This window comes from Fusarium odoratissimum (assembly GCF_000260195.1).
Source record: "Fusarium odoratissimum NRRL 54006 unplaced genomic scaffold supercont1.14, whole genome shotgun sequence".
Taxonomy (NCBI): domain Eukaryota; kingdom Fungi; phylum Ascomycota; class Sordariomycetes; order Hypocreales; family Nectriaceae; genus Fusarium; species Fusarium odoratissimum.
Genome location: NW_022158700.1, coordinates 48,937 through 71,466, shown reverse-complemented (window position 1 = coordinate 71,466; position 22,530 = coordinate 48,937). Strand labels below are relative to the sequence as shown.

General features: G+C 49.6%; 12 protein-coding genes across 31 annotated transcripts; 6 read left to right on the top strand and 6 right to left on the bottom strand.

Moving 5' to 3' along the window:
- Positions 1 to 749: 749 nt before the first annotated feature.
- Positions 750 to 923, top strand: FOIG_08851 (uncharacterized protein; the record flags this gene model as incomplete). The annotated part of the gene is made up of 1 exon (XM_031208938.1): positions 750 to 923. The coding sequence occupies one exon, from the start codon at positions 750 to 752 to the stop codon at positions 921 to 923; it is 174 nt and encodes a 57-aa protein (XP_031060975.1).
- A 1,097-nt stretch (positions 924 to 2,020) lies between these two features.
- Positions 2,021 to 7,113, top strand: FOIG_08850 (enolase-phosphatase E1). 2 transcript variants are annotated; one of them, XM_031208937.1, is made up of 3 exons: positions 2,021 to 4,492; positions 4,670 to 4,710; positions 5,096 to 7,113. In XM_031208937.1, the coding sequence occupies exons 1-3, from the start codon at positions 4,447 to 4,449 to the stop codon at positions 5,735 to 5,737; spliced, it is 729 nt and encodes a 242-aa protein (XP_031060974.1). In that variant the 5' UTR covers positions 2,021 to 4,446; the 3' UTR covers positions 5,738 to 7,113. The 2 variants fall into 2 exon arrangements, with proteins under 2 accessions (XP_031060974.1, XP_031060973.1); XM_031208936.1 differs by having other exon boundaries at positions 2,021 to 4,710; positions 5,096 to 7,090.
- FOIG_08849 (uncharacterized protein) lies at positions 3,652 to 7,321 on the bottom strand. Of its 3 annotated transcripts, none has more exons than XM_031208935.1 (3): positions 7,167 to 7,321; positions 6,051 to 7,112; positions 4,561 to 5,911 (listed from the first exon to the last, which is right to left on the bottom strand). In XM_031208935.1, exon 2 carries the CDS (start codon positions 7,047 to 7,049, stop codon positions 6,174 to 6,176), a length of 876 nt encoding a protein of 291 aa, XP_031060972.1. In that variant the 5' UTR covers positions 7,050 to 7,112; positions 7,167 to 7,321; the 3' UTR covers positions 4,561 to 5,911; positions 6,051 to 6,173. The 3 variants fall into 3 exon arrangements, with proteins under 3 accessions (XP_031060970.1, XP_031060972.1, XP_031060971.1); XM_031208934.1 differs by having other exon boundaries at positions 4,564 to 5,385; positions 5,434 to 7,112; XM_031208933.1 differs by having other exon boundaries at positions 3,652 to 7,112.
- Positions 7,322 to 7,442: 121 nt separating this feature from the next.
- Positions 7,443 to 8,985, top strand: FOIG_08848 (50S ribosomal protein L23Ae). Of its 2 annotated transcripts, XM_031208932.1 has the most exons (5): positions 7,443 to 7,552; positions 7,911 to 7,972; positions 8,033 to 8,164; positions 8,223 to 8,314; positions 8,365 to 8,985. In XM_031208932.1, exons 1-5 carry the CDS (start codon positions 7,534 to 7,536, stop codon positions 8,519 to 8,521), a joined length of 462 nt encoding a protein of 153 aa, XP_031060969.1. In that variant the 5' UTR covers positions 7,443 to 7,533; the 3' UTR covers positions 8,522 to 8,985. The 2 variants fall into 2 exon arrangements, with proteins under 2 accessions (XP_031060969.1, XP_031060968.1); XM_031208931.1 differs by having other exon boundaries at positions 7,455 to 7,972.
- On the bottom strand, positions 8,680 to 9,603 carry FOIG_08847 (mitochondrial import inner membrane translocase subunit TIM8). Of its 2 annotated transcripts, XM_031208929.1 has the most exons (3): positions 9,563 to 9,603; positions 9,325 to 9,510; positions 8,680 to 9,264 (listed from the first exon to the last, which is right to left on the bottom strand). In XM_031208929.1, the coding sequence occupies exons 2-3, from the start codon at positions 9,440 to 9,442 to the stop codon at positions 9,101 to 9,103; spliced, it is 282 nt and encodes a 93-aa protein (XP_031060966.1). In that variant the 5' UTR covers positions 9,443 to 9,510; positions 9,563 to 9,603; the 3' UTR covers positions 8,680 to 9,100. The 2 variants fall into 2 exon arrangements, with proteins under 2 accessions (XP_031060966.1, XP_031060967.1); XM_031208930.1 differs by lacking the exon at positions 9,563 to 9,603 and having other exon boundaries at positions 9,325 to 9,546.
- Positions 9,604 to 9,642: 39 nt separating this feature from the next.
- FOIG_08846 (uncharacterized protein) lies at positions 9,643 to 13,231 on the bottom strand. The gene is made up of 2 exons (XM_031208928.1): positions 10,617 to 13,231; positions 9,643 to 10,566 (listed from the first exon to the last, which is right to left on the bottom strand). The coding sequence occupies exons 1-2, from the start codon at positions 11,900 to 11,902 to the stop codon at positions 9,981 to 9,983; spliced, it is 1,872 nt and encodes a 623-aa protein (XP_031060965.1). The 5' UTR covers positions 11,903 to 13,231; the 3' UTR covers positions 9,643 to 9,980.
- FOIG_08844 (uncharacterized protein) lies at positions 13,112 to 15,229 on the top strand. Its single transcript, XM_031208917.1, has 3 exons — positions 13,112 to 13,612; positions 13,671 to 13,730; positions 13,800 to 15,229. Exons 1-3 carry the CDS (start codon positions 13,562 to 13,564, stop codon positions 13,980 to 13,982), a joined length of 294 nt encoding a protein of 97 aa, XP_031060954.1. The 5' UTR covers positions 13,112 to 13,561; the 3' UTR covers positions 13,983 to 15,229.
- FOIG_08845 (RING-box protein 1) lies at positions 13,433 to 15,149 on the bottom strand (the record flags this gene model as incomplete). 10 transcript variants are annotated; one of them, XM_031208926.1, is made up of 5 exons in its annotated part: positions 14,979 to 15,149; positions 14,821 to 14,865; positions 14,413 to 14,723; positions 14,285 to 14,355; positions 13,433 to 14,230 (listed from the first exon to the last, which is right to left on the bottom strand). In XM_031208926.1, exons 3-5 carry the CDS (start codon positions 14,621 to 14,623, stop codon positions 14,132 to 14,134), a joined length of 381 nt encoding a protein of 126 aa, XP_031060963.1. In that variant the 5' UTR covers positions 14,624 to 14,723; positions 14,821 to 14,865; positions 14,979 to 15,149. The 10 variants fall into 10 exon arrangements, with proteins under 10 accessions (XP_031060963.1, XP_031060962.1, XP_031060961.1 ...); XM_031208924.1 differs by having other exon boundaries at positions 13,708 to 14,355; positions 14,413 to 14,491; positions 14,547 to 14,723; XM_031208925.1 differs by having other exon boundaries at positions 14,413 to 14,865.
- A 276-nt stretch (positions 15,230 to 15,505) lies between the features above and the next one.
- On the top strand, positions 15,506 to 17,874 carry FOIG_08843 (uncharacterized protein). The gene has a single exon (XM_031208916.1). It carries the CDS (start codon positions 15,934 to 15,936, stop codon positions 17,089 to 17,091), a length of 1,158 nt encoding a protein of 385 aa, XP_031060953.1. The 5' UTR covers positions 15,506 to 15,933; the 3' UTR covers positions 17,092 to 17,874.
- A 38-nt stretch (positions 17,875 to 17,912) lies between these two features.
- FOIG_08842 (xaa-Pro aminopeptidase) lies at positions 17,913 to 21,258 on the top strand. Of its 6 annotated transcripts, none has more exons than XM_031208914.1 (7): positions 17,913 to 18,107; positions 18,372 to 18,425; positions 18,485 to 18,647; positions 18,707 to 19,799; positions 19,885 to 20,146; positions 20,198 to 20,974; positions 21,029 to 21,258. In XM_031208914.1, the coding sequence occupies exons 3-6, from the start codon at positions 18,572 to 18,574 to the stop codon at positions 20,624 to 20,626; spliced, it is 1,860 nt and encodes a 619-aa protein (XP_031060951.1). In that variant the 5' UTR covers positions 17,913 to 18,107; positions 18,372 to 18,425; positions 18,485 to 18,571; the 3' UTR covers positions 20,627 to 20,974; positions 21,029 to 21,258. The 6 variants fall into 6 exon arrangements, with proteins under 6 accessions (XP_031060951.1, XP_031060948.1, XP_031060950.1 ...); XM_031208915.1 differs by having other exon boundaries at positions 18,085 to 18,107; positions 18,179 to 18,425; positions 21,029 to 21,096; XM_031208911.1 differs by having other exon boundaries at positions 18,372 to 18,647.
- FOIG_08841 (uncharacterized protein) lies at positions 20,502 to 21,295 on the bottom strand. Its single transcript, XM_031208909.1, has 3 exons — positions 20,990 to 21,295; positions 20,856 to 20,935; positions 20,502 to 20,804 (listed from the first exon to the last, which is right to left on the bottom strand). The coding sequence occupies exons 1-3, from the start codon at positions 21,198 to 21,200 to the stop codon at positions 20,652 to 20,654; spliced, it is 444 nt and encodes a 147-aa protein (XP_031060946.1). The 5' UTR covers positions 21,201 to 21,295; the 3' UTR covers positions 20,502 to 20,651.
- Positions 21,296 to 21,395: 100 nt separating this feature from the next.
- Positions 21,396 to 22,492, bottom strand: FOIG_08840 (histone H3-like centromeric protein cse-4). Its single transcript, XM_031208908.1, has 3 exons — positions 22,163 to 22,492; positions 21,977 to 22,101; positions 21,396 to 21,919 (listed from the first exon to the last, which is right to left on the bottom strand). Exons 1-3 carry the CDS (start codon positions 22,221 to 22,223, stop codon positions 21,704 to 21,706), a joined length of 402 nt encoding a protein of 133 aa, XP_031060945.1. The 5' UTR covers positions 22,224 to 22,492; the 3' UTR covers positions 21,396 to 21,703.
- Between the last annotated feature and the right edge of the window lie 38 nt (positions 22,493 to 22,530).

The window sequence follows — 22,530 nt, the reverse complement described above, 5'->3', positions numbered from 1 at the left end:
AGACATGCTGTCGTACCTTGCGTGCTGTGTTGTTGCTTGTACCGGACTAGCCGGGGTTGGGAGGAGGCAAGAGGCAGGCACAGGGGAGATGCAAACCAAGTACTGTGCTGTGCTGTACTGTACTGTACAGCAATGCAGACACACATGGCAACGCAACGACGACTATGACAACTACGGCAAAGGGGACAGGTACAAATTTTACGTATACACGGAATTACAAGATGCACTGTGACCCTGTGTCCCGTTCGCTCCATTCAGGTGCCTCAAATGTTGGGGGAGGCTTGGACGCCAGCAAAGAAGGAATGGCGCTACCGTGGGACGATACCACGACGGGCAAGGGAGGGAATGGTGGCATTAAGAGGTCAATCAAACAGAAGCAGCGATCAGAAACATTGATGGCCCAGGATTAGTGATGATGATACCCCTTCGTCTCAGAATTAGGAAGCATTGCAACGCCAGACAGACAAGTTCAATCCAAAACATGACGGCAGAAATGAAATGAGGTCAATAATGAATACGCGTTATCTAGACACTGTTGCGACATACTGTATACTGGAAGCAGCCAATTCATTGCATAACTCGTATAACTGGCTCACTTTTATGTATGCCGCGTTATCAAAGTTATCCGTCCCCCGGACATCATAATAGCGACATGACATGACGACTTGCCAAATGCAGATCTAGCACTGTGCTATCAGGGAGCCGGCGCTGTCTAGCTCAGTGTAAACAAGGCCTCACGCGCACTGAGGATGGAGAGCATTAACCAGAACCAGGGCAAACTCAGCAGAAGCCAGATCACTCACTCAGTGGCTGGAAGTCAACGGGATAGGGGGAGTCATCCAGAGGCCGGTGCCGGGGCTCAGCATCAGTCATACGGACGAGTACGGGGCCCCAGCGCCGAATCTTGGTGGCGATTCGAGTAGCTTCTGCCGGCGTCCCTCCCGTTGGACACTGCCGGCCCAACTCACCACTGCCTTTTCTTTTATCGGTGGTCGGGGGGAAATGACATGTTGGTCAGCGTGATCATACAGTGTGCGCCCCCTCATCGTACAGTACGCCTACAGTAATCCCCTTCAGCGCCGGGCTCAGACACTGGGAAATGGGATTCGCGCAATCTGGACCTCCGTCGATGCAACGCTGATAGCGGCTTCACCGCCCGCTACCCTTCAGCAAAGTAACTTTTAGGCTATACTCTGGTGTTTCAAGGACAGTGCTCATGTGTATTGCCTGATGCAGATCCCAACAGACTGTTAACCAAGCTACCGCTGGGCGTAGACAAGATGGTGTACGGCCTCGAGGCATGAATGGAGCACCTGTTCACTGGCTGCAGCGACGGAGCGTAGCAATGCACATAGTGCGCATAGTGCGCGTGGCACCAGTGTAGTCCATGCCATGGGCTAATCCATCCCATGCAACGACGATGCCATCCCCAGGTTTTACTGGCTTGGCTCGGCAGCGCAAACAAGACGAGAACGAGCTGTCAATTGCAAGGGTCCTTCTCTATCCCCAACGAAATCCAACTAGGAAACCCAGCTTCTGATGTCCTACTCAAACTGAAATGTCTCGTGGACAGGAAAAGTGAGCCCATTCTTACTATCCCGAATCCGAAATCAGGGTCTCGTTTTCTCTATCGCTATTTCGGTTTACAGTTTTGATCCGTCTCAAACGCAATTCGGGCTTTTCTTAGATAGTCGGCGCCACGGCACAGTCACAGTCCGAGTGACGGACGGACGGTGCTCTGCCAACATTGCAGTCGGGGAATTGAGGCAATCGCTGTCAGCGACTACGCAACTAGACTATTCAGAAAACTGATTGGATCTTGTGCCACGTTTCTCCCGTTCCTGGACTGGAAACCTGCCAATTCTTCGATTGCAGAAGACCCTTGTTATCGCTGGTTATCAGTTCCAAGTCTCCAACTTTTGCCGCCAGTCTCTTGTCGATCACCCTTCTGACGACTTAACGCTTACACCCTTGCTCGTCTGCTAATCTAAGTTATCAGTGAATTGGTCCAGCGTGGTCAACTGGGTCATGCACTCCTGGATCCTGCATTCCAGTGGGCATACCCCCGGTGCCATGAGGACCCTTTCGTCTCAGGGACCAGATGAACTAGCAGACAATAAGACTCGGCCATCAAAAGTAAACAGATGGTTTCTTCAGCCGCCGAGTGTGAATGTGTCATCCAACAAACGCCAGAAGCTTCCAAATATTGGTCAGGGACTGGGATTGTCCAAGGAGATCTTACTGTGTTGGTGTTTACACCCGTAAATAGAAAAGGGGCGTGCGTCAGAACAGGCTATGCTTCCAAGGCTGGACCGGCAGGAATTGCGTGTAACGATCTGTCGTCAACCATCAAACGTGACTGGACGGATTTTCAAGGGTCTGTGTTGCTCAGCCATGCACAAATCTGTGCAAATCTTCACAAATATCACCATGACACGAAACAGCTGTGCACAAATGGCCTGCCCTGCCAGGTTTGCCGATCAGGACACTGTAATGCTACCCTTTTGGGAAGAAAGACAACAAAGAGCAATGGACCTTGAATTTCGACTCAACAGACGAAATGACGGCATTTCGTCTCCATCAGAGCGGGGTGCAAAATACGTGGGCATGAGATTATTCAGGGAATATGGGATTACGAATCTCGGATGATGGAATTCTTCGAGATTACTCACCTGCTCCAGTCTCCAGTCTCCATTATTCAAGCCAAGACAGATACTGTGCTGTACCTGTGTGTACTGGTTTGTTTGGACGGACTTGACACTCGGTGCGGGTCTCCGGGCCTCGTGAGATCTGATGTTTGCTGTCCCTTTGTGGAGTCCGGACAAATATGGAGACGGAATTCGATATCGGCGTTCCAAGGACAGGAGACTTGGAGTCGTGACTCAGTGAAAGTGAGATACGGAGATGAGATGGAGGAACATTAGTTATGTCACGATGGTCGCAGTCTCTCGCTCTAGGCCGACATGCTACACAATTGCACGTTGAAATGGTTCCAGACACGACTCCCTATTTCGGTTGGACGTGGTTTGATTGTCTCAAGTCACGTAGTTCCCGGCTCTGATTCGTTGTCATATCGGAAACACAATATTTACTTACATTGACAACATAACATGCTATTATGCGCGGATCTTGTCAACAAGGGAGGGCAACAAGGGATATTGAGGGGAAAACCGAGACGCAGAAGGGATTGAATCTCATCATCGAAGATGATTTTCTGACTCAACAGATTCGCTTTTTAGATATCACCTGAGAGTTGCAGCTCTTGTCCAGGGTAGCTACAGTACTGTATGGACAGTCAGTCATGGGGTTGAATTGAAGCTCCAGCAAATTGTGACCCATCAGCTGGAAGTGAGGTGATGGGTTAGACCCTTCATTCATCTTGAAGTGGCTGGACAACAGAGTGACATGTGCAACGGTAGGAGGGGCCGCCTAATCACAAGTACCCTCACCGGATCCCCATCTACCACGAGGCCAAGAATTGAGACTCCACCAAATATGATGAGAGAAAAAGGGTCCTGCTGTGACTGTGGACAACACATATTTTCTTTCTTTCACCGTTGCCAGGGGTTGTCTCGCTGCTGCGTTCCGGAAGCTGCATGAACTGGCCACTTCAGCTCGGGAACAGCAGGGTATCTGTTAAATGCTCCGTATCGAGCTGCAGCTTGGGTTGCTTTGCCTCGGGACTACAGCCTGTAGTGACACGGGGTTTGGCGACAGCCGGGTTAGGCGTGTACGATGCTGAGCAGACCTTGGATGCGAAAAGATCTAGTTCACGACTTGTGACAGATGAACTGCCAGTTGTCATTTTCGTGAACTGGTTTCTAACTAGAGGTCCATCGGAATTCTCAGAGCCTATCCAATTCACTCGGATCTGGCCGCCGACCCCTGTAACACAGCCAAGTCCTTCTATCCAGTTCCTTCACAGCAGTCCTCTTCGCTGTCCTCCTTACCCTGCAGTCAAGAAATACTAATACGCTATTGGTCGGTTCACCTTAATCCAACCAACCTCACCTCTTGACCGCCTTTCCTCTAATGCTCACATGGCTGCAAACCAACCCTCCATTCGCATTAGATTCGATCTACTATTGCATCTCATCAACCCACGTTCCCGGCTGCATCAAGCTTAACACGGATACCTCTTCAAGGATCTCGAACCTCCAAGGAAATCACCTCACCAAAAGGCGCCAAGCTAGATAGCGGCCCGCTCTTGAATCCAGGAACAAGGACCTTCTGCTGCCACCGCCGATATTAGTTTTTTCACGCTCTCTTCCCTCCCTACCTTTCAAGATCGTAGCAGGGATCCCGAATCGGAATTGGTGTCTGACAGAATTTTCTTGTCATCTTTCTTTCTTACTTTCGGTCTAATTCATCCGTTTCATCTCTCATATTGGACGTGTCAATATTCAGGCTTGACCGCTTTCTCACGAAAATTAACTCCTTTTCACAATGACGCTCAACCTCAATGAATTTGACGTCCTAGTGTTTGACATCGGTAAGATTAAACTGGCTCCACAGTTGCTGTTGGCGACTGCGTGTTTTGTTGACTGCAAGGACTGCTTTGGACTGAGTTGTCATTCTCTGTATTGGCATATGTTTTGTACCTTACTATACACTCGCGCTTTGCTTGGATATCATACACTCAGAATAGCCATAATAACACATATTACAGAAGGAACCGTTTGTCCCATCTCCTTTGTCAAGGACGTTCTCGTGAGTCGTCCCGTTTTCTTGCTTGTCTCACTTCGCAACCGTTCCGATTTTACTTCCCTTACCCATGTACTACCTCCGTCCGTTCCCCTTACCGCCTCCGGGCCCGGACCTCCGTATGGATCCCACCAAAGTTCGTCCCAGCCTCCTCTTCCGGACGTCCTCCGTCCAGCTGCCGGCCTTTGTACCCAGTTCCCGGGTGTCCATGCTGCCGAACCAAGGTCTGCCAAGTTACGCAAGTCTCGGGCGCGTGCAGCTGAAAATTCCAAGCCGAGCACTTCTTTCCCAGCCCCTTCGCACTCTTCACCGACTTTGCCCGTTTCGTGATAGCATGCACGATGTCGACAACACTGCGGCCTGCTGACCAAGGTCTGTTTGTTGTCACTAGTTTCCGTATGCACTCGAGGCACTTCCCAAGGTGTTGGATCAAGAGTGGGATAGCCCAGAGTTCGCAAAGTACCGCAATGCCTTCCCCGAGGAGTATTGCAACTCGCGCTCTGACTTTGAAGCGCACGTCCGCGACCTCGTGAAGCGTGATGTCAAGATTGCCTACCTCAAGTCGCTCCAGGGTTACCTGTGGTTGCAAGGCTACAAGTCGGGTAACATCGTGGCGCCCCTCTTCCCAGATGTTGAGCCCTTCTTCAACGAGGCCACCCAAGCTGGAAAGAAGATCATCATCTACTCGTCCGGCTCAGTCCCTGCGCAGAAGTTGCTCTTTTCACATACCAACTCCGGGAAATCAGATATGACGCCTCTTATCGCCGACTACTTTGATACCACTAATGCGGGGCCCAAAACCGAGGTTGATAGCTACACGAAGATCATTTCTGAGCACCCGGAGCACAAGGACGTCAACCGATGGCTTTTCCTGAGCGACAATATCAACGAGGTCAAGGCTGCTGTCGGGGCTGGTATGCGCAGTTTGCCCGTTGTTCGTCCCGGTAATGCGCCCTTGCCGCCAGACGAACCTCTGTCCAAGCTCGCCATTACCGAGTTCAAGCACTCAGAGGTCGCTTCTTTGGGAGTATGATAGACGGCTGCAGGAAAAGGTCGTTCAGGGTGTGGGGAAATGATAATCGTCGAATAGTGTGGGACCTTTGTGCGGAGATGCAAGAGTAGTAGCTCGCTAGGGAATTCTAGTCCCCTCAAAAACTGAGACCACCGTCCAGCTGATCCTGTCTACTGGTGATCTGGTGTACCCAAGCTGCATAAGTGTCACCATGCACCTTATCAGTCGTGCGACGTAGCAAGTTGCAGATAGTCGATCCAGACGATACAGCACAGTATGCGCTCTCCAAGAACTGTGTAGATAGGATCCTCTTATCGAGAGTAAACATTCGTACCATGCCAGCTTATTGTCGCGTGCTCAAAACTCCATATGTTTTGCCGTGCTGATAGTTTGTTGGGCAGTTCCGCATATGCAGCTCGTCGAGGCCCCACGCGTTGTCGTGTCTCCCCTCATCGTTTCAGTTTGGATGACTCGTCGAAGCTTTGAGCGTCATGACAAAATTGTTCCGTGTCCGTCCTGGATTGACTTCCTTCTTGGTAAAATCCGACCGCTTTTCGGAGACGGTCCCGATCCTCTTCCACAGAGTATATGCCAATTTCTGAGTCATCTTGAACTTGGTGCATACATAGCCGAGAATCGTCATCAACTCCTCGAAGCGAGTTTCTGTAAAATATCGTGAGTTGTCAACACAGCTGCGAGGTAGAACCACAAAAAGGCAGGGAAAGGGTTCGTCAGAACCAGTTGCAGGTTCAGCTGCAGGTCGAAGAAAGGAGAGAGTCCGAAGAAGCATCTGTCCACGCCCCTCGGCCTCGGGCACGAAGTTGAGCACTAGACTCAGAGAGATGATATCGAACACCTCAGAATCGTCCTTGGGCAAGGGGCGCTCCATAAAATCTTGCTTTGTGATGCCTGGCTCCTGGCTGTTGAGATCGATATGCTTCATAGTAAAGATACCGCTTGTTGAGCATGCGTTACGAGTACTCAATGCCCCAACCTCCAGCATATGAAACGGCTGAGCACGCTTCTTGAGCTCTGCCACAGGGAGCCATTCCAGAAGCACTCTTGACGTGTCACCTCCTCTGTCGAGACTCTGACCTTGCAGACTGGCCTTCTGATAGTGGTCAAGACCACCCAGCTTGGCAATCTCCGAGGCAAGGCGAGTTTCGGTGACCGTGTCGCCCTTGGCTGCAGCTCGCCGGCGTTGTTTCTCCAGTTGGTGATGAGTGTTGATGAGACTCCTGCTGGCTTTCCTAGACATTGACCGTGAGGACTTGACAGTTGGCGGGCGGCCACTTGAAAGGCTCTTCAGCCTTGTTTGCTTCTTGGAAACCATTTTAAGAGTGCAATGAGAATTGCCCTTGCGTGTTGACCTCTTGACCCCTTAAAGCATTGAAATCTGAAATGATTTCATGTTAGTCTCGGTGAAGAGAAGGGCAATATTGAAACTCACCGATTCTCAAACCGGGGCAACTCCTCAGGGGAGATTCAGCAGAGTAGAGTGAGCTATAAGGCTTGGAAGAGCATTTTGATTCCTATTTATCGATCGAATTGCCCAAAAGTTCCGTGTGATTGAGTGCAACATTCATTCTCTCGATGACTTTTTGCAGTTGGCTTACCTAAGGCAAAGATAAATCGATCCAAGCATCGACCAATCACATCATGTAGAAGCGAGTGGAGCCAGATTAGCTAACTGCCCTAATGCTTTTGCACGAAAATGAATAAATTTTGAAAATCAGCAAAACTTTTTGTGAACCTTTGACCACTCCGACGACAACCAGCACACCCGACAATCTTGTGCCCTCGACAACACCGACGCAATGGCCGCCAACAAGAAAGGTACGACATGATATGAGACAACAAAGAGGGAAGAGAAGAAAGGGGAAAAGAAGAAAATCGGAAGGGCGAAAGCGAAATTGAGCAAGAATTTGAACGACGATGTTATGGCGACTCTCGAGAGATCAAATCATTACATCGCCTCGATGCAACTACATCCGTTGCGACAACTGCTATGACCGATCAGCTTCGCTTCTACGTCATCGTCTTCTTCGCGTCGATACCACCGACCTTTCGACTCGATCCATCTTCTGATTCTCCTCTTCGACTCTTACCCTCCGAGTTCATACTCTACCGCATCATGCTGCAGCAGATTTTGCGAGTTCTGAATAAGAGCGAATGCTGATGCTTTCAATAACAGTTCAGCCTAAGGGCAAGGGTAACAAGAAGGCCCAGGATGCCGCCAAGGCCGCTCTCAAGGGCGTAAGTTGAAAGCATTGTCCTGAAGACCACCGTCTCAATATGCTAACCGAATATCAATAGTCCAACTCCCACAAGAAGGTCAAGGCTCGCTTCAGCACCTCCTTCCACCGCCCCAAGACCCTGATCACCTCGCGAGCCCCCAAGTACCCTCGCCGATCCATCCCTCACCAGCCTCGCCTCGATGAGCACAAGGTTAGTCCCACCTAGAATCAGATCTGCTGGGGAAACAGTTGTATTCACCACAGTCTAGATCATCGTCCACCCTCTCAACACCGAGAGCGCGATGAAGAAGATGGAGGAGAACAACACTCTCGTCTTCATTGTCGACATCAAGAGCAACAAGTCAGTATTTCCCAAGAACAATATCAGAGTAAAATCTAACCTCGACACAGGGCCCAGATCAAGCTTGCCCTCAAGAAGCTCTACGACATTGACTGTGTCAAGATCAACACCCTCATCCGCCCTGATGGCACCAAGAAGGCCTACGCTCGCCTGACCCCCGATGTCGATGCTCTCGACATTGCTGCCAACAAGCTCTCTCTCGTCTAAAAATACCACTGGGCTTGTGGGTTTCTGGCTTCTTTGGCGTGTCTTTGGGTTGGTTTTTGGCCTGCTGAAAATGCAAGGCAATGGGCATCGGAATAGGCGTAAAAAGAACTTCTCGTTGAGAGTGCAAATGATCATGAATTCAATACCACCCGGGACACGGCTCCGCTTAGTCGTCTAAGATGCTGCCTTGATATGATTTGAGTGACAATACGTGAATGTGATTTGTAGTTACGGGTCGCAAGTATTCTTGCATTGTTTGTTTCCAACAAGTTTTGGGGAATAATTGGTAGAAATTACGGCTAATAGATTTGGTGACATACCATGAACAATGTGCCAGTTAAGTCAAGTCAAGCCATGACGATTTTAGATGAACCTTTCCCCAACAATCAAGGTTGAGAACTTTTTTTTAAATCGTTCATAATGTACATAGCCCAATTGCCAGTCTCTGACCAAAAGAGCCCCAGTCGTCCGTCCTGGTCACAGCCTGGATATTCCACTATGACCATGGCCCGTCTATTCATACAAAAAATCTCGTAATACATAGTTGAAATAACCTTCTTCCATGCTGAAATCAGCTTCTTAGTTGCGCATGCCGTTGAGGTGCTTCATCGTAAGGTAGTTGACGTCAAGAAATCGCTCGACGCAGTTGGCGAGACATGTCTCCTCGGACTTGTCGAGCTTGGGGTTCTTGATGTTTCCAGGAACGCACTTGGTCCAGCACATTTGGGTCAAGCTATGTGTTTCTAGAGACATTTCATTAGCGATTCCGTATCCTATTGCGTCTTCCTCGGTGTTGTGCGTACGGGCTTGGATCTGGGAGCGCTGCTGCTCGTTGGCGAGGAACTGGCGAAGCTCGAGGCGATCCTTGTCGTTGAGCTTCTCGAGGTCGGCGTTATCGATGGACAATTGTTGAGCGCTCATTTTGGCCGTTGTAAAGGGATTGGTAGTGATTGACGTGGGGTTGAAGTTGGTATGTTGTAGTGTAGATTCTGCTCACAAGTTCAAGATTTTTGATGATGCGCAACTGTCTCAGTAACTGACCAATAATGGGCCACAGATCGGCTCGTAGTCCCACTCTCAGCTTCATGATCATTCCTCACCAAGGGATACAAGCAGTGGAGGTATGTTTTGTATGACTGTTATTGCCTGTTATGTAGATTATTCAAAGAAAGAATTATAATCCGATTTATTACAATAACTATACTGAGAGTCCTTTCAACCATCACATACAGCTCAAGACAGACGACTCAGCGCCATGAAGCTCTCTATAAACAGTATCTAATTTATAAATACCAAATAAGTAGTCATAATACCGCTCTAGCACAAGTCACATGTGACAACTCTAGCTAGAATATGCCGCCGAGTAACACCCTTCTATACTGGCAAAGAAACAATGGTAATGACCGACTGGGTTCTCAGAACCAATGTATGCATGTAACATCCACATGCATCGCTTTTGCTAGATGTAACGCTTCCACCGGGCCAATGCCATAAAAATGATGCACAGGAAAACCATGAAGCTAATGATACTGAAGAAAGGAGCCAAGTTGTTTGCGGCAACGGTTGCAAACGGAACTGGCACGTTCATTCCAAACACACCACTGACCAAGTTAAGGGGGACCAGGATCGAGGCCAAGAAAGTGATCTTGCTCAGAACCTCGTTGGTATGCGTTCCTTGCGCGATGCTGTTGATGGAAACCGTAGCAAGATAATTGCTGTGTGCGCGAGACAAAATCTTTTCGAAGTGTCCCAAGTTGGTGGCCATGGTCACAACGTGATCCTGGATGTCACCAAGGTACATGCCGATGTCCATCCGTGGCGTGACCTTGTAGTTCTCGTTGCATCGCTTCGTGAAGCCACGGAGAACATCTGCTTTGCCACCGAGGAGGCGAAGCAGGGCCAGACAATTCTTGCGAACCCGGCCAATTCGACGGAGGAACGAGTTGGAATCATCCTCACGCATGACGAACACCTCGTCTTCAATAGCATCCGCTTCAAGCTCGATCTGGCGAATGACAGGTCCGAAGGAATCAACAATGTCGTCACTGTGGACAATTAGTATGACTCTACAAGTCGTATTCACAGATAAACTTACATCAAAGCATAGCAGATCCAGTCGCTGCTGAGAGAGACATAATCCTTGAGAGCAGTGATTCGCTTGCGAACCTGAGCCGCGTGCGAGTTAGGCTCAAAACTGAAGCTCAGGGTGCCCTCGCGGAACACGATGACATAGGTGTTGAAAGGCTCATACTCAATGCCATCAGGCTCCTGAACAACTGAGAAAGAACGGAAACAGGCAAAGTAGTACGACGGGAAGAGTTCAATCTTCTCGCGAGCTTCCTGAGTGATGATATCCTCAATTGTCAGAGGATGGATTCCAAAAGCTTTGCAAATACTCTGGACCTCCTCCTTGGAAGCCGCATTGACGTTGAGCCACCAGACACCATCTTCGTCTTCATCAGGAAGCTCGAAGAGGCCTCGAAGGTCTTCTCCTGGGAGAACCAGATCGCCAAAATCGGCTGCGTGGATAGTTGACTCCCATGCCGAAGAGAAGAAACTGAACCGGTTGGGGTCGACAGGCGCAGGCTGCTTTTCAGCAATTGACCCCTCGGCATGAGTCTGCGCCGTCTGGTTCGTCTTCTCACGGGTCATCGAGTCATCCGAGACAGGTTCCAGGATATCACCATCAACAGTGACCATCCGCTGAAGGCGCGATTCATTCTGCTGAGTTCGCATATCCTCAAAGCTCTGCTTCTCGGCAGCCGCAGCGTTGCGCTCTGCCGCTCGCTCTGCCGCGCGTTCAGCTGCCTGCTCATTGATGAAGTTCTCAAGGTAGTCAAAGTCAATATACAGGTGGTCCTTGTGATAACTCTCCTTGACAGGGAAGCAAACATCCTCCTCCGCAGTTGTGTTGGTTGAGAGGCTAGCAGCATCATTGTCGATGGTGCGGGGCTTGCTTCGGTAGCTGCGCTTGCTCGAGATAGACATGGCTCGACTGGCTACATCTTCGATATCAGGCTTGTTGGGTTCCGAGAACGACATGTCCCGCTCTCGACGGCGAGCCTGGGCAAACGCCTTAACCGAGTTAGGTGGCGAGACAGATCGATCCGTGGAATCCACAGTAGGTCGGCGACTGCGACGAGCAGTGGGTGAAAGATCACCGACTTCCTCATCGATGATGGCCTCCTCGAAGTCGCGAACTACAATCGCAGGAGGGGCAGGTGGCTCAGGTTCGAGCTGTCGGGCACCATACAGACTGTCGAAAGTGCCACGGCGAGGGCGCTCAACTCTGGTTGAACCTGACTGGTGGCGGTGATCATCGAGCTCCGGGACGGGAGTATCGTACCCAGACTGGGCAGCGGATTCTTCGTGGTCTGACATTTTGGCTTTTGGCTAGGTTTGTAGCTTGATATTGACTATGTTGGCTCTAACGGTGACCGTGTAGAGTAGATGGATATGTCTCGAGGAGGGCGGAAGGTGTATTACGGACTCGGTATTATAGTCCCATAGCTTGTTGTTGTTCCAATCAGTGTCGTCTGATATAGGCGGCTATAGACGTCGCACCCGGCGCGGCATGGGCGCGCCGAGTTGGAGTTTGTTCAAAACTGAGCTCTGCTCGGCGGTTGTCGCCAGTGGCTGCTGGTTGTTGAAGAGTAAATATGTACTAGCGGAAGATGAATAACGGGTAATGCGATCTCAAGACCAGTTACGGGGGCTTCTTGTTTACTCCGCTGTAGACCCAGAAGCTGGGACCGAAGAGCGAAGGGAGGGAAACGTTTGAGAAGGCGAGTTGAGCCAACTTGAAAACTTGTATGGGATAATGGCGAGACGCCGATACTGGATGATGGCGTAGATGAAGCGGTTGCTCGGGGGTGCCAACAGTATTGAAGGCAATTGAAATAGAAGCCGGTCAAGATTCGATAAAGGAAGCTTCGCGATAAAGTACTCGGTTGGTGCAAGTGGATTTCGATCTCAGGAGTTGAGTCAGGCTGATTTATTTGTAGTAACCAGAATTTGTTTTGGGCCTTGGCAGGGAATAAAGGCAGGGTGACGATGCCAGGGCCTATCGTATGAGGGAACTAAGGTCAAGGGCCAATTTCGATACTGGCACGGTTAGCCAGACGAGAAATTTTCTCGTTACTGGACAGAACAAAGACCCGGTTAATAGTGCACGGGCAAGACAAACATAAGTAAGTAAGAAAAACAAGTAATGTTGGGTACAAAAGGAGGTCTTAGTGTCGAGAGCGACGATGTCAGGGTGAAGTTGGGTTTAAGAGGAGTTGAGGAACTAATATACCATAAGTGGGAACCGAAGGGCTAGGAAGAAAAAAATTGTCTTTGGTGGTATCAAGTGTCGGGTACCGAATCGCCGTGTGCTATCACAAGCAAAAAATAGGTCATCCAGGTTGACTCGTTGGTTCTTACAGGCCAGACAAGACGGGGAGAGGCCGCCACTTTTCCTGTCTTGGGACTTGCTTCTGCAGCATGAGCTTGGCCTGGACCATCGGTGTCCGTGTCCGTGTTAGATATCAGGCTTGTCCTTGGTCAGGCCTAGTTTAGAACCTAGGAACTCCCTGTTGTGCCTGTCCGGCTTTGAGAGCCGATTCGCCACTGTCGGGTGGTGTAGGGTAAGTTATCAGGAACCTCGACCATCTCAGCTGATTAACTAGCAGAATGACTGATTCCCCAGAGCATCACTACATTAATCCCAGTAAATAACTGCAAACGTTGTTCTTTGGTAGAGGACTAAATGCACTCAGAGGATCAGATCACAATTTGATCATCAGGATATTACTCACACTTATTCATGGCCACGGCATCTCGATCCTAATTCGCTCAGACATCGAATCTTCTCCAGCCTGCAAAAGCTTGTTTACCGAAAGCGGACTAGTCTATGAGCCTCCTAACAGCCAGGTGTCGAGACCAATTCCGAACTTGACACTATTGGCGATCGCATTCACATCGATCTCAATCCGACGGAACAACATCCCCAGACAAAGTACAAACACGACGAATACTCCCACCCGATCATCATCCATTATGGCTGAACAAGCTCTTGATCAGATTCGAGACGTCTTCGATGGCCAAATTGTACATGATCCCGCCCGTCGATTTACCTGATCAACAGCTGACTGAAGCTCCACCGTAGGACTTTGAAGGACAGAAGCTGGCCGAGCTCCTTGCTACAGTTCTCCTTGTCATTTCTGGCGTACGTCTTCTTCCTCTCCAAGCTATGCCTGATAACTCGTTGGATTGTTTGGCTGATGATTATAACTAGCTGATCTCCTTCGTTGTCGGCTACATCCTCCAAGATATCAAGCTCGCAGTCTACCTAGGTCTAGGAGGCACGGCGTTAACCTTCCTCGTCGTGGTGCCGGCCTGGCCCTTTTACAACAAACATCCCGTCAAGTGGCTTCCAGCGGGGTACGCATACGATCTTGCAAGCAAAGGAAATCAATAGATTGTATACCGTGCACTGGGCCTCGCTGTGTCATGACCTCTACAGCCTATCGAAGCTGATTATGACACCTCAATAATACTGTTTCCTTGCAGATGCTTTGTTCTTTTCTTCATAATCCATGATATTCGGATACGTCGACCGCATCCTCTTTATCGACCGTACTTCTGGAACTCCCAGTCCCTGTTGTCCAAAGGACAAACAGATCGAGCCTTAAGCCATCTCGAAATACAGTGAAAGTGGAACGCATGCTGTGTCTCTGTTAGCCGAATGACACGAAAAGAAAGGGCGCGTTGCAGCCTTACGTTGCATATCCCCCAGGCCACGGTGCACTCTTCGCTTGTCGCAGATGCTTGGTTTGCCTGGCATTCGATGCCTAATGATTTGTGAGCACTTTGTGATATATATACAACAAGAATCCGAGTAAACATACATAGATCCATGATGTGGTTTCGGCAGATGGCACAGTTGTCAACAACGATGTCCCATGCCCAAAGAGCGACCGCATTCCACTGTTCGTTTCCGGTCAGCATGACTCCGGGAGGCTCACAACTGGCAACTCTGTACCTTCTTGACCTCAAATTTCTTCTTTCCCTCGACACTCTTGCTGCCGGAGCCCTCGCCCTTCTTAGCGACGGGCGCATCGCTCATCTCAACGTCGGCCATGTTTCGCGCTGTGCTGGTCGACCTGCAACACCACGCTATGGTTGGTTTCGTTGACTGATACCAAGTTACACTGGTTGGCTAGAAGCAGTCAGAATTATTCATATGTCGGTAATCTTCATGGACGGAAAATGGGACATGTAGCGCGCAGTTTCGGTTTGAAGGTAAGGAGACGTACGGATATCGTTTGTTCGATAGATCAATATGTCTAGAGTTGTGAATGCTTGTAATTGTCAGCAATGAGAAGAGGATGAATAAACAGCTTCGGGCACGGTTTGCTTTTGTAAAGAAAAAGTACCTTGATGGTGCAGTTGCGAGGAAGGCGAGGGGACTCACAGTGAATTTGGTTCTGAGCAAGTGATGATGCGGCTCTGAACCTCTGCTCTAAAGGCTTCGGATGCCGCAGAGCTCCTCTAGGTAGGCGGGCAGGCGGACAGGCAGCTGGAGGAGTTCAAGCCTTAGGTCACCTCACCTAATTCAGGCTGCGTCCGGCGGGAGAGTGGCGGGGCGGGGTCGATCACAGAGGCCCTATCGCTTATCAGTCGTGATGAGACTTTCGCTAGAAACGAAACATAGAAGTCTCACACATGATATACTCTTATTTGACTGCCTTAAGTCTTGTATCAGGTACTTTGCATTTTAAACATAATTTAAAACCTTTTCGTTACTTCGAATACATGACTCAAATAATAGTAAGGTTCTCTTGCTCGAAAAACAAGGCTGTGAGATGTGACATCTGATCCGCTTCAGGCGCTGAACCTAGAGGCTGACCCACTCTTTGTGCTGGCAATGCCTAGAATCCGCCCGCGTCATTGCTTGGACCGGGCTCGCACTGCGCTTAACCTGACGGGACTGACCTGACTCTTATTAACCCAGACGCTTCCGCCCTTCACTTCTTTTGTTGTTCCCCTCATTACTTGATCTTGAATCATCCACATCACACTTTCTCCTACAGTACAGCCATGGTCAGATTAGTCGACTCTCTCTTCACCAGAACAGTAGTTGCTATATGCTCAATCGTAACACCTGCCTCGATTTTATATTCTCTTTCATACACCCCACCACCATCTTAATCCGGCCCGATCTTTTGGAGTCCTCTTTGGCGCTGTCGCATAGCCAGATACCAACGAACGATTCAATCAATCAATCAATCAACCAGCTGCACACCAAATAACTACGGGACATCGCATATTCGACTTGATTGTTGTCTAGTCTCAGTCTTAGCCTCAGCCGACTCTCATCCCGTGTTTTCCCTCGTGTTTGATCGATTCAACCTGTCACCACAGACGAAATGAGTGAGACCCCATCTCAGCCTACAACCACTCCCGCCCGCCGTCGTAACGGTCGCGGCAATGGCCGTCCTGCTGCTCAGAAGGCTTATGCCTCCGAGAATGACGTCGCCTCAATTGATCCCGCACGTTACGATCGCGCTCCACGAACTCCTCAGAAGGGAGCTGGCACCGATTCTCCTCATGCGCAACTGAGCCATACCAATTCGAAACAGCGACCTAGGAATGCAAACAATAATAACAATAACAACAACAAACACCGTGGGAAGAACGGCCCTCACTCACCCGAGTCTGCTCGACCTGGTCGTCACACTCCACCGCATCAATCTTCATCCATGAAGTCGGTTTCTGCATTCGCTGGAGCCACTTTCCATGCATCTCCTGCGCCATCTGCCTTGCCTCTTCCCAGTTTTGTCTCTCGTTCGGTAACCGAGTCGCCTAGCGTCAGCAAGACATCTCGAGACATCCTACAGGAACCCTCGCCACCTACCGATACCGAAGCGCCAACTCCTTTGCGCCAGAGTGCATCGGGTGTCCAGGAATCTCCGCTCGATTTCATGTTTCGCGCCCACCGTCAAGAGAAGGAACGTCAACGCAGCGAAAGCACTAGCAGCTTCCGCCCTTCAGGCCTCGTCACTGAATCACCCTCTGCCCAGTCTCCCTTTGGGCCTGGTAGTATCCCAAAGCCAGCAAAACTCCCTCAGACAGCCCGCACCCAAACACGCTTCCAGTCTGGTGGCATCGACAGTGTTGAGCTGGACGGAACTCCAGGCCGTCCCATGGGGCCGGCGTTTTCGACACCTTATCAAGAGCGCATTAAGGCTGCTCGCTCTAACTCTGCTCGATCTCCTGCTGATCTATCCGCCACCCAGCCGAAACCCAACGCTGTACCTGAAGATCCTACTGAGGCCCTAAAGAAATTCCTATTTATCGGAAACGGAACAAATGTCTCTCAATCTGCCCCTACTGGATTTGCACCTGCACCTGCACCCGTTACCCCTGCTCAACACTACAACTATGCTAGGAGTGGTCCTAGTGTCCCGGCTCCTTGCGATGGCCGCTCAAACAACCTCCAAGCTATGGAAAACGATCTTCGGCGTATTCTCAAGCTGGACTTGAGCACTGGATCGCCAGGAGCGGACCAGCGTTTGTTCTCATAAGACTTGATGTCATGGAGTGATTATTCGTTCGGCGTTCTTACTGCACCTCTTCTGCATAGCTTTTTAACTGCCATCAATTCCCAGACGGCATCAACGGAACGTGATATTTGGCGGGACGGTTTTCATTGTCTAGGGGTTAAGGTATACCGGCATTGTGTCTAAGTTTTGGCGTTATCAGAGCGAGGATTGAAGATATATTGAACGGACGAATGGTCTTACAACAGATGATGGGATCATAGCTTGACGTATACAGTCGAATCAAACAGAGGCACCTCTGATCTAGAGACAGATTGATCTCGCCGTATCTATGGCGCCTGTATCAAAATGGAACAACCTCGATCGAATGGGGTTTGGCGAAGGAGAAGAGAGAATTCCCTCCTGTTTCTTTGGAACGTAAACCATAGGCGAGATTAGACTTAAATACAACTTTGAGCGTTGGTTCAACTTTGTTGATACAACGTATCAATTGATTCTTGATATTGGAAGAGTGAACTACCGAGACACATCCTGAGGAATAGATACAATCATCTTGTGTAGGGCCAAACCAACCTCAAGGAACTGAAACGGATTGACGTAGAAAGGCCAAGCTTTCATACAACACACCATTCCCTGTCTCTGATTGTTCCCAGATCCATTAACTGGGACTTTCGCCTGGAATATATCCCCTACTAATAGCGCCAACACATTAATAGTGACGAACTGAATGCCTTCAGTCTGGGGTGCGGCTTGCTTCGGGGTAGCGGTCATTCCAAAGATCCGCTCCTGCCCCGCCATTCATCCCACGCTTGCACTTGCCCGCACTCATGGAGGAAGGTACCAAGGCGGGTACGTACTTGGTTGACACCAACGGGCACTTCCCTGCTCTCGTGACGAGAAACTCATCGACCTTTGATTTCAGAGCTCGATTCTCTGCAACTGAGGATAACTTCATCAGTGTCGTTTTTTTTTTGTTCGTGGGTAATTGTGTTTGCGGCATTTCCTCCCTGTGCAACATCAATTCGACTTGCACTATCAAGGTAAGTGAGCCAAACCAACAAAAGATCGTCCAAAGCATGCAACTTATCTGGGTCATGACTCCATCCCCAAGCCCCTCATTAGCTGTCCTCCTCATAATTACGCTTCCCCGTGATACTCAAACCTCACTCTTGTGTGAATGTTTCCAGCCTTTGTCGAATTGTCCTTCTGAGTTCTCAGATTGCTCTCATCATATCTCACCAGCCGCCTCTCAAAGATTAAGATATCTCTTGTCACCGACCCTGTACTGACTCTTATCTGTGAAGACCTTGAGTCCTGAGCTCCCAGTTCGCTCTATTGCTTATCTTCAAGCCTTGAGTGTATTTATCCCCATTCGAGGTGTCCTGTTGCCTGCGTCTGATTGTCAATGCTTTTCCAGACTGCGACTTCACTCCTCCGTTCAGCTCCACGACGATTAGCCGCAGCTTCACGCCTATCCTCTCGCCGTTGGATCTCATCTGAAACAATGACCAAGCTCGACACTACCTCCAGGCTCACCCGCCTGAGAGGCTTGATGAAGGAGCGCAATGTTCATATTTACAGTGAGATTTCATGATCTGCACCTGCTATTCACTACTGCAGTACTAACAATGGCTTATAGTTGTCCCTTCTGAGGATAGCCACTCGTCTGAATATATCGCAGATTGTGATGCCAGACGTGCTTATATCTCTGGGTTCACTGGTTCTGCTGGATGTGCTGTTGTTACACTTGAGTCTGCTGCTCTTGCTACTGACGGTCGTTACTTCAACCAGGCCACATCTCAACTCGATAGCAACTGGACACTTCTTAAACAAGGCCTCCAAGACGTTCCTACATGGCAAGACTGGTCTGCTGAGCAGTCTTCTGGTGGAAAGAATGTTGGCGTTGACCCAACACTCATCTCCGGTTCAACTGCCAAGAACCTTGCCGAGAAAATCCGAAAGAATGGCGGAGCTGAGCTTGTACCTGTTGATGGAAACCTTGTCGATCTGGTATGGGAAGATGAGCGTCCTTCTCGTCCCTCGGAACAAGTTATCATCCAGCCTGACGAGCTTGCAGGAGAGTCTGTCCTGAATAAGCTCACCAAGGTCCGCCAGGAGCTGGAAAAGAAGCACTCCCCTGGTTTCTTAGTATCCATGCTGGATGAGATCGCCTGGCTGTTCAATTTGCGCGGTAACGATATCCCTTACAACCCCGTCTTCTTCGCGTATGCTACTGTTACCCCTGATGCTGCTAAGCTTTACATCGACGAAGCCAAGCTGGACGACAAGTGCCGCTCGCACCTCACCTCGAACAAAGTCGACATCAAGCCATACGAAGCTATCTTCGACGATGCCCAGGCACTGCACGCCGCTCATGCTGAAAAGAGCAAGTCTGGCGACAAGGTTCCTACTGGCAACTTTCTCATTTCCAACAAGGGCTCATGGGCACTTAAGCGTGCTCTGGGAGGAGACTCTTCGGTCGATGAAATCAGAAGTCTAATTGGCGATGCCAAGGCCATCAAGACTGAGGCTGAATTGAAGGGTATGAGGGATTGTCATGTGAGAGATGGCGCTGCACTCATCCAGTATTTTGCCTGGCTTGAGGACCAGCTTGTAAACAAGAAGGCCACACTTGACGAGGTTCAAGCGGCCGACAAACTTGAAGAGCATCGAAAAGAAAAGAAGGACTTTGTCGGCCTCTCATTCCCCACCATCTCCTCTACCGGTGCAAAGTAAGTTCGATTCAAAGCGACATAAGAGAGATTCATGATACTTGACCATTAAGCGTTGCAAGCTTTCACTGACCATCAAATGCAGCGCTGCAATCATTCACTACGGCCCTGAGCGTGGCAACTGTGCCACTATCGACCCTGAAGCTATCTACCTTTGTGATTCAGGAGCACAATACCGCGATGGTACCACGGACACCACTCGTACCTTGCACTTTGGAAAGCCTACAGATGCAGAGAGGGAGGCGTACACTTTAGTTTTGAAAGGTCACATCTCTTTGGATCAAGCCATTTTCCCTAAGGGAACCACAGGCTTTGCACTCGATAGTCTGGCAAGACAACATCTTTGGGTATGTTATTAGCAGCAACTTATGAAGTGTGACCTCTAACCAAGACTATAGAAAAACGGGTTGGACTACAGGCATGGTACCGGACACGGAGTTGGTTCATTCCTGAATGTCCATGAAGGACCCATTGGTATTGGCACTCGTGTCCAATATGCTGAAGTAGCACTGGCTCCAGGAAATGTGCTGTCAAACGAGCCCGGCTATTACGAAGATGGGAAGTACGGCATCCGAATAGAAAACATGGTTCTCGTCAAGGAGGTCAAAGCCAAGCACTCCTTTGGTGACAAGCCGTTCTTGGGCTTCGAGTACGTGACGCTTGTGCCGTACTGCCGGAACCTGATCGACACAACGCTACTCACGTCTGAAGAGAAGGAGTGGCTCAACACTTACAACGCAAAGGTTCTGGAGAAGACGCAAGAATATTTCGAGGGAGACAATGTGACATTGGCCTGGCTCAAGAGGGAGACCCAGCACATTGAGTGAAGTAACGGAATCGGCCTGAGCAATACTATAGACGTACGAAGGTAGCTAGGATGAATGTTACAAGAAACGACGCAGTGAATAATGGCCTTTCCTTGCTCTTGTTCCATACCGAGCTATTCTTCAAGAGCTTCTCGATACCAAGAGTCCGAGGAATATCCAAACCCCAGCGAGATGCGACCTGAATACGTGAGACGACATTGAGTGAGCCTATTGGTAGAGGGTGACTTACATGGATGGAAAAGGCAATTAATCCAGTGAGAAGTGCGAGGGTGCGGGAAAAGAGGGCTACTACAACGCCGATTCCAAATCCTTGAGACAGACTGTGAGCTTCGATTCATATGACACAAGGTGAGGATGACCAACCAGCAACACTTCCACTAGAAAGCTGACGAACCGTATCAGGCGAAACCTCTAGAGGACGTCGGCGTGGAGGAGGCCCTGTAGCAAGTGTCGGGGCATCACAACGGATGACGGGTCGAGTTGCAATGAAAGCTCCTACGCAAGTCGCAGGGGCAATGCCTCGGCTCATGGCCCGGAAGGCTACTCGAGAGTTGAAGGCTCGATGCATGTTCATGGAAATAGCTCGTTTTGAGAATGATATAGCCAATTGATGATATGTAATTGGGAAAGGAAAGTTTTAAGTGTAGGTCGAGAGCTAGAGAAAGCTCGAGTCTGAATTGCTTATTACGTCAGTGACAGTCTAACAATCATGAGCTCTCAGCCAATGACTGATCAGCGTGGGGAGAACAAAGAATATCCAGCTCCCTTGAACATGACACAAAAGAGTTCGTAGTACCTCGGTAACAAATTTTAAGATGACAATTGATTGACCGCAAATATTACATTTACAGGAAAGGGCTCTTTCTGCCAGCTTCGGGTATCGAAGCCAATGAAACCCTCAAAGTAGTAGGAAGGAAGAAAGCAAAGTAAATCAGCCAACACAAAAGGCCAGCAGGTATATCTCGAAGCGCCCCGACGCCATCCATAATCCCAAAACCAAAGTCTCGTGAGTAACCATCCCGATCCTTGACTCTTTTTTCATTTATTTTTCACATGTTGTTTCCGTAAATCCGTTCTCTAACCCAGTCCACCCCAGATACCGCGTATCCTCCTTGCTAGTTGAATATCCTTCTGCATGATTGTGACACGCTTGGCGTGGATTGCGCATAGGTTGGTATCTTCGAACAGATGCACCATGTAGGCTTCAGCAGCTTCTTGCAGTGCCATGATGGCTTGGCTCTGCCAGCGCAAGCCTTCGTCTCGTGGGCGCATCGTCAAAGCGATTTCTCGAACCTGTTGGCCCAGTGTTAGTTTCCAATTGAGCGAAATCTAAGGCATCGAGCAACTGACAAGGCGCGCAAATGGGAGCTTTCGGAGGAGCAGTTTCGTGCCACTTTGGTAATGTCGAATTTCGCGAAGAGCGACTGTGCCAGGACGGTATCGACGCTTTGCGCGAACGGGAACAGGATCGCCAGCTAATATCATTGTAAGTTAAAAAAGATACTAGGTCAAATATGAGTTTCTGAGAATCCATACCTTGAACGTCACTCGGCCGCGACTTGCCCGCGCCGGAGGCTTTAGATTTCCTGGGAGGCATTGAAAGGAGCGTGAAGAAAGAACAAAGAGTGTCCTGTACTAGCTAGAAGAGCTTTACAGCAAAGACAGCAACATGCGGAAAAGGAGTGAAGCAATTGTCTTGCACAAAACGCTCGAGTTCGATCAATACAATTCTCGTTAAAAGGAGGTGTAGGAGAGAAGCGAGAGTGTTGGTGGTGGAATCGCAAGGTGGGAAGGACCACCGCGATTATGGGGAGCGTGTGAGCGCGCCTTCCCCCAGCCCCGCGATTTTATTTAATTGATTTCCAGCCACTGTCATGAACCTGATGCACGGCCACATATCCGCA

Bases quoted from the DNA above. Each gene is read 5' to 3' on its own strand.
- FOIG_08844 (XM_031208917.1), top strand. From the start codon at position 13,562: ATGGCTGAACAAGCTCTTGATCAGATTCGAGACGTCTTCGATGGCCAA. The intron at 13,613-13,670 runs GTACATGATCCC...GCTCCACCGTAG, and splicing joins ACGTCTTCGATGGCCAAATT to GACTTTGAAGGACAGAAGCT. The intron at 13,731-13,799 runs GTACGTCTTCTT...GATTATAACTAG, and splicing joins TTCTCCTTGTCATTTCTGGC to CTGATCTCCTTCGTTGTCGG.
- FOIG_08841 (XM_031208909.1), bottom strand. From the start codon at position 21,200: ATGAACATGCATCGAGCCTTCAACTCTCGAGTAGCCTTCCGGGCCATG. The intron at 20,936-20,989 runs GTTGGTCATCCT...GTCTGTCTCAAG, and splicing joins TTCTAGTGGAAGTGTTGCTG to GATTTGGAATCGGCGTTGTA. The intron at 20,805-20,855 runs GTAAGTCACCCT...TCACGTATTCAG, and splicing joins TAATTGCCTTTTCCATCCAT to GTCGCATCTCGCTGGGGTTT.
- FOIG_08840 (XM_031208908.1), bottom strand. From the start codon at position 22,223: ATGCCTCCCAGGAAATCTAAAGCCTCCGGCGCGGGCAAGTCGCGGCCG. The intron at 22,102-22,162 runs GTATGGATTCTC...CAATGATATTAG, and splicing joins GCGGCCGAGTGACGTTCAAG to CTGGCGATCCTGTTCCCGTT. The intron at 21,920-21,976 runs GTCAGTTGCTCG...CTGGGCCAACAG, and splicing joins AGCTCCCATTTGCGCGCCTT to GTTCGAGAAATCGCTTTGAC.
- FOIG_08843 (XM_031208916.1), top strand. From the start codon at position 15,934: ATGAGTGAGACCCCATCTCAGCCTACAACCACTCCCGCCCGCCGTCGT.
- FOIG_08850 (XM_031208936.1), top strand. From the start codon at position 4,447: ATGACGCTCAACCTCAATGAATTTGACGTCCTAGTGTTTGACATCGGT. The intron at 4,711-5,095 runs GTGAGTCGTCCC...TGTTGTCACTAG, and splicing joins CCTTTGTCAAGGACGTTCTC to TTTCCGTATGCACTCGAGGC.
- FOIG_08849 (XM_031208933.1), bottom strand. From the start codon at position 7,049: ATGGTTTCCAAGAAGCAAACAAGGCTGAAGAGCCTTTCAAGTGGCCGC.
- FOIG_08842 (XM_031208911.1), top strand. From the start codon at position 18,473: ATGCTTTTCCAGACTGCGACTTCACTCCTCCGTTCAGCTCCACGACGA. The intron at 18,648-18,706 runs GTGAGATTTCAT...AATGGCTTATAG, and splicing joins GCGCAATGTTCATATTTACA to TTGTCCCTTCTGAGGATAGC. The intron at 19,800-19,884 runs GTAAGTTCGATT...CATCAAATGCAG, and splicing joins ATCTCCTCTACCGGTGCAAA to CGCTGCAATCATTCACTACG.
- FOIG_08847 (XM_031208929.1), bottom strand. From the start codon at position 9,442: ATGAGCGCTCAACAATTGTCCATCGATAACGCCGACCTCGAGAAGCTC. The intron at 9,265-9,324 runs GTACGCACAACA...AAATGTCTCTAG, and splicing joins GCGCTCCCAGATCCAAGCCC to AAACACATAGCTTGACCCAA.
- FOIG_08848 (XM_031208931.1), top strand. From the start codon at position 7,889: ATGCTGATGCTTTCAATAACAGTTCAGCCTAAGGGCAAGGGTAACAAG. The intron at 8,165-8,222 runs GTTAGTCCCACC...ACCACAGTCTAG, and splicing joins CTCGCCTCGATGAGCACAAG to ATCATCGTCCACCCTCTCAA. The intron at 8,315-8,364 runs GTCAGTATTTCC...ACCTCGACACAG, and splicing joins GTCGACATCAAGAGCAACAA to GGCCCAGATCAAGCTTGCCC.
- FOIG_08846 (XM_031208928.1), bottom strand. From the start codon at position 11,902: ATGTCAGACCACGAAGAATCCGCTGCCCAGTCTGGGTACGATACTCCC. The intron at 10,567-10,616 runs GTAAGTTTATCT...AATTGTCCACAG, and splicing joins TGGATCTGCTATGCTTTGAT to TGACGACATTGTTGATTCCT.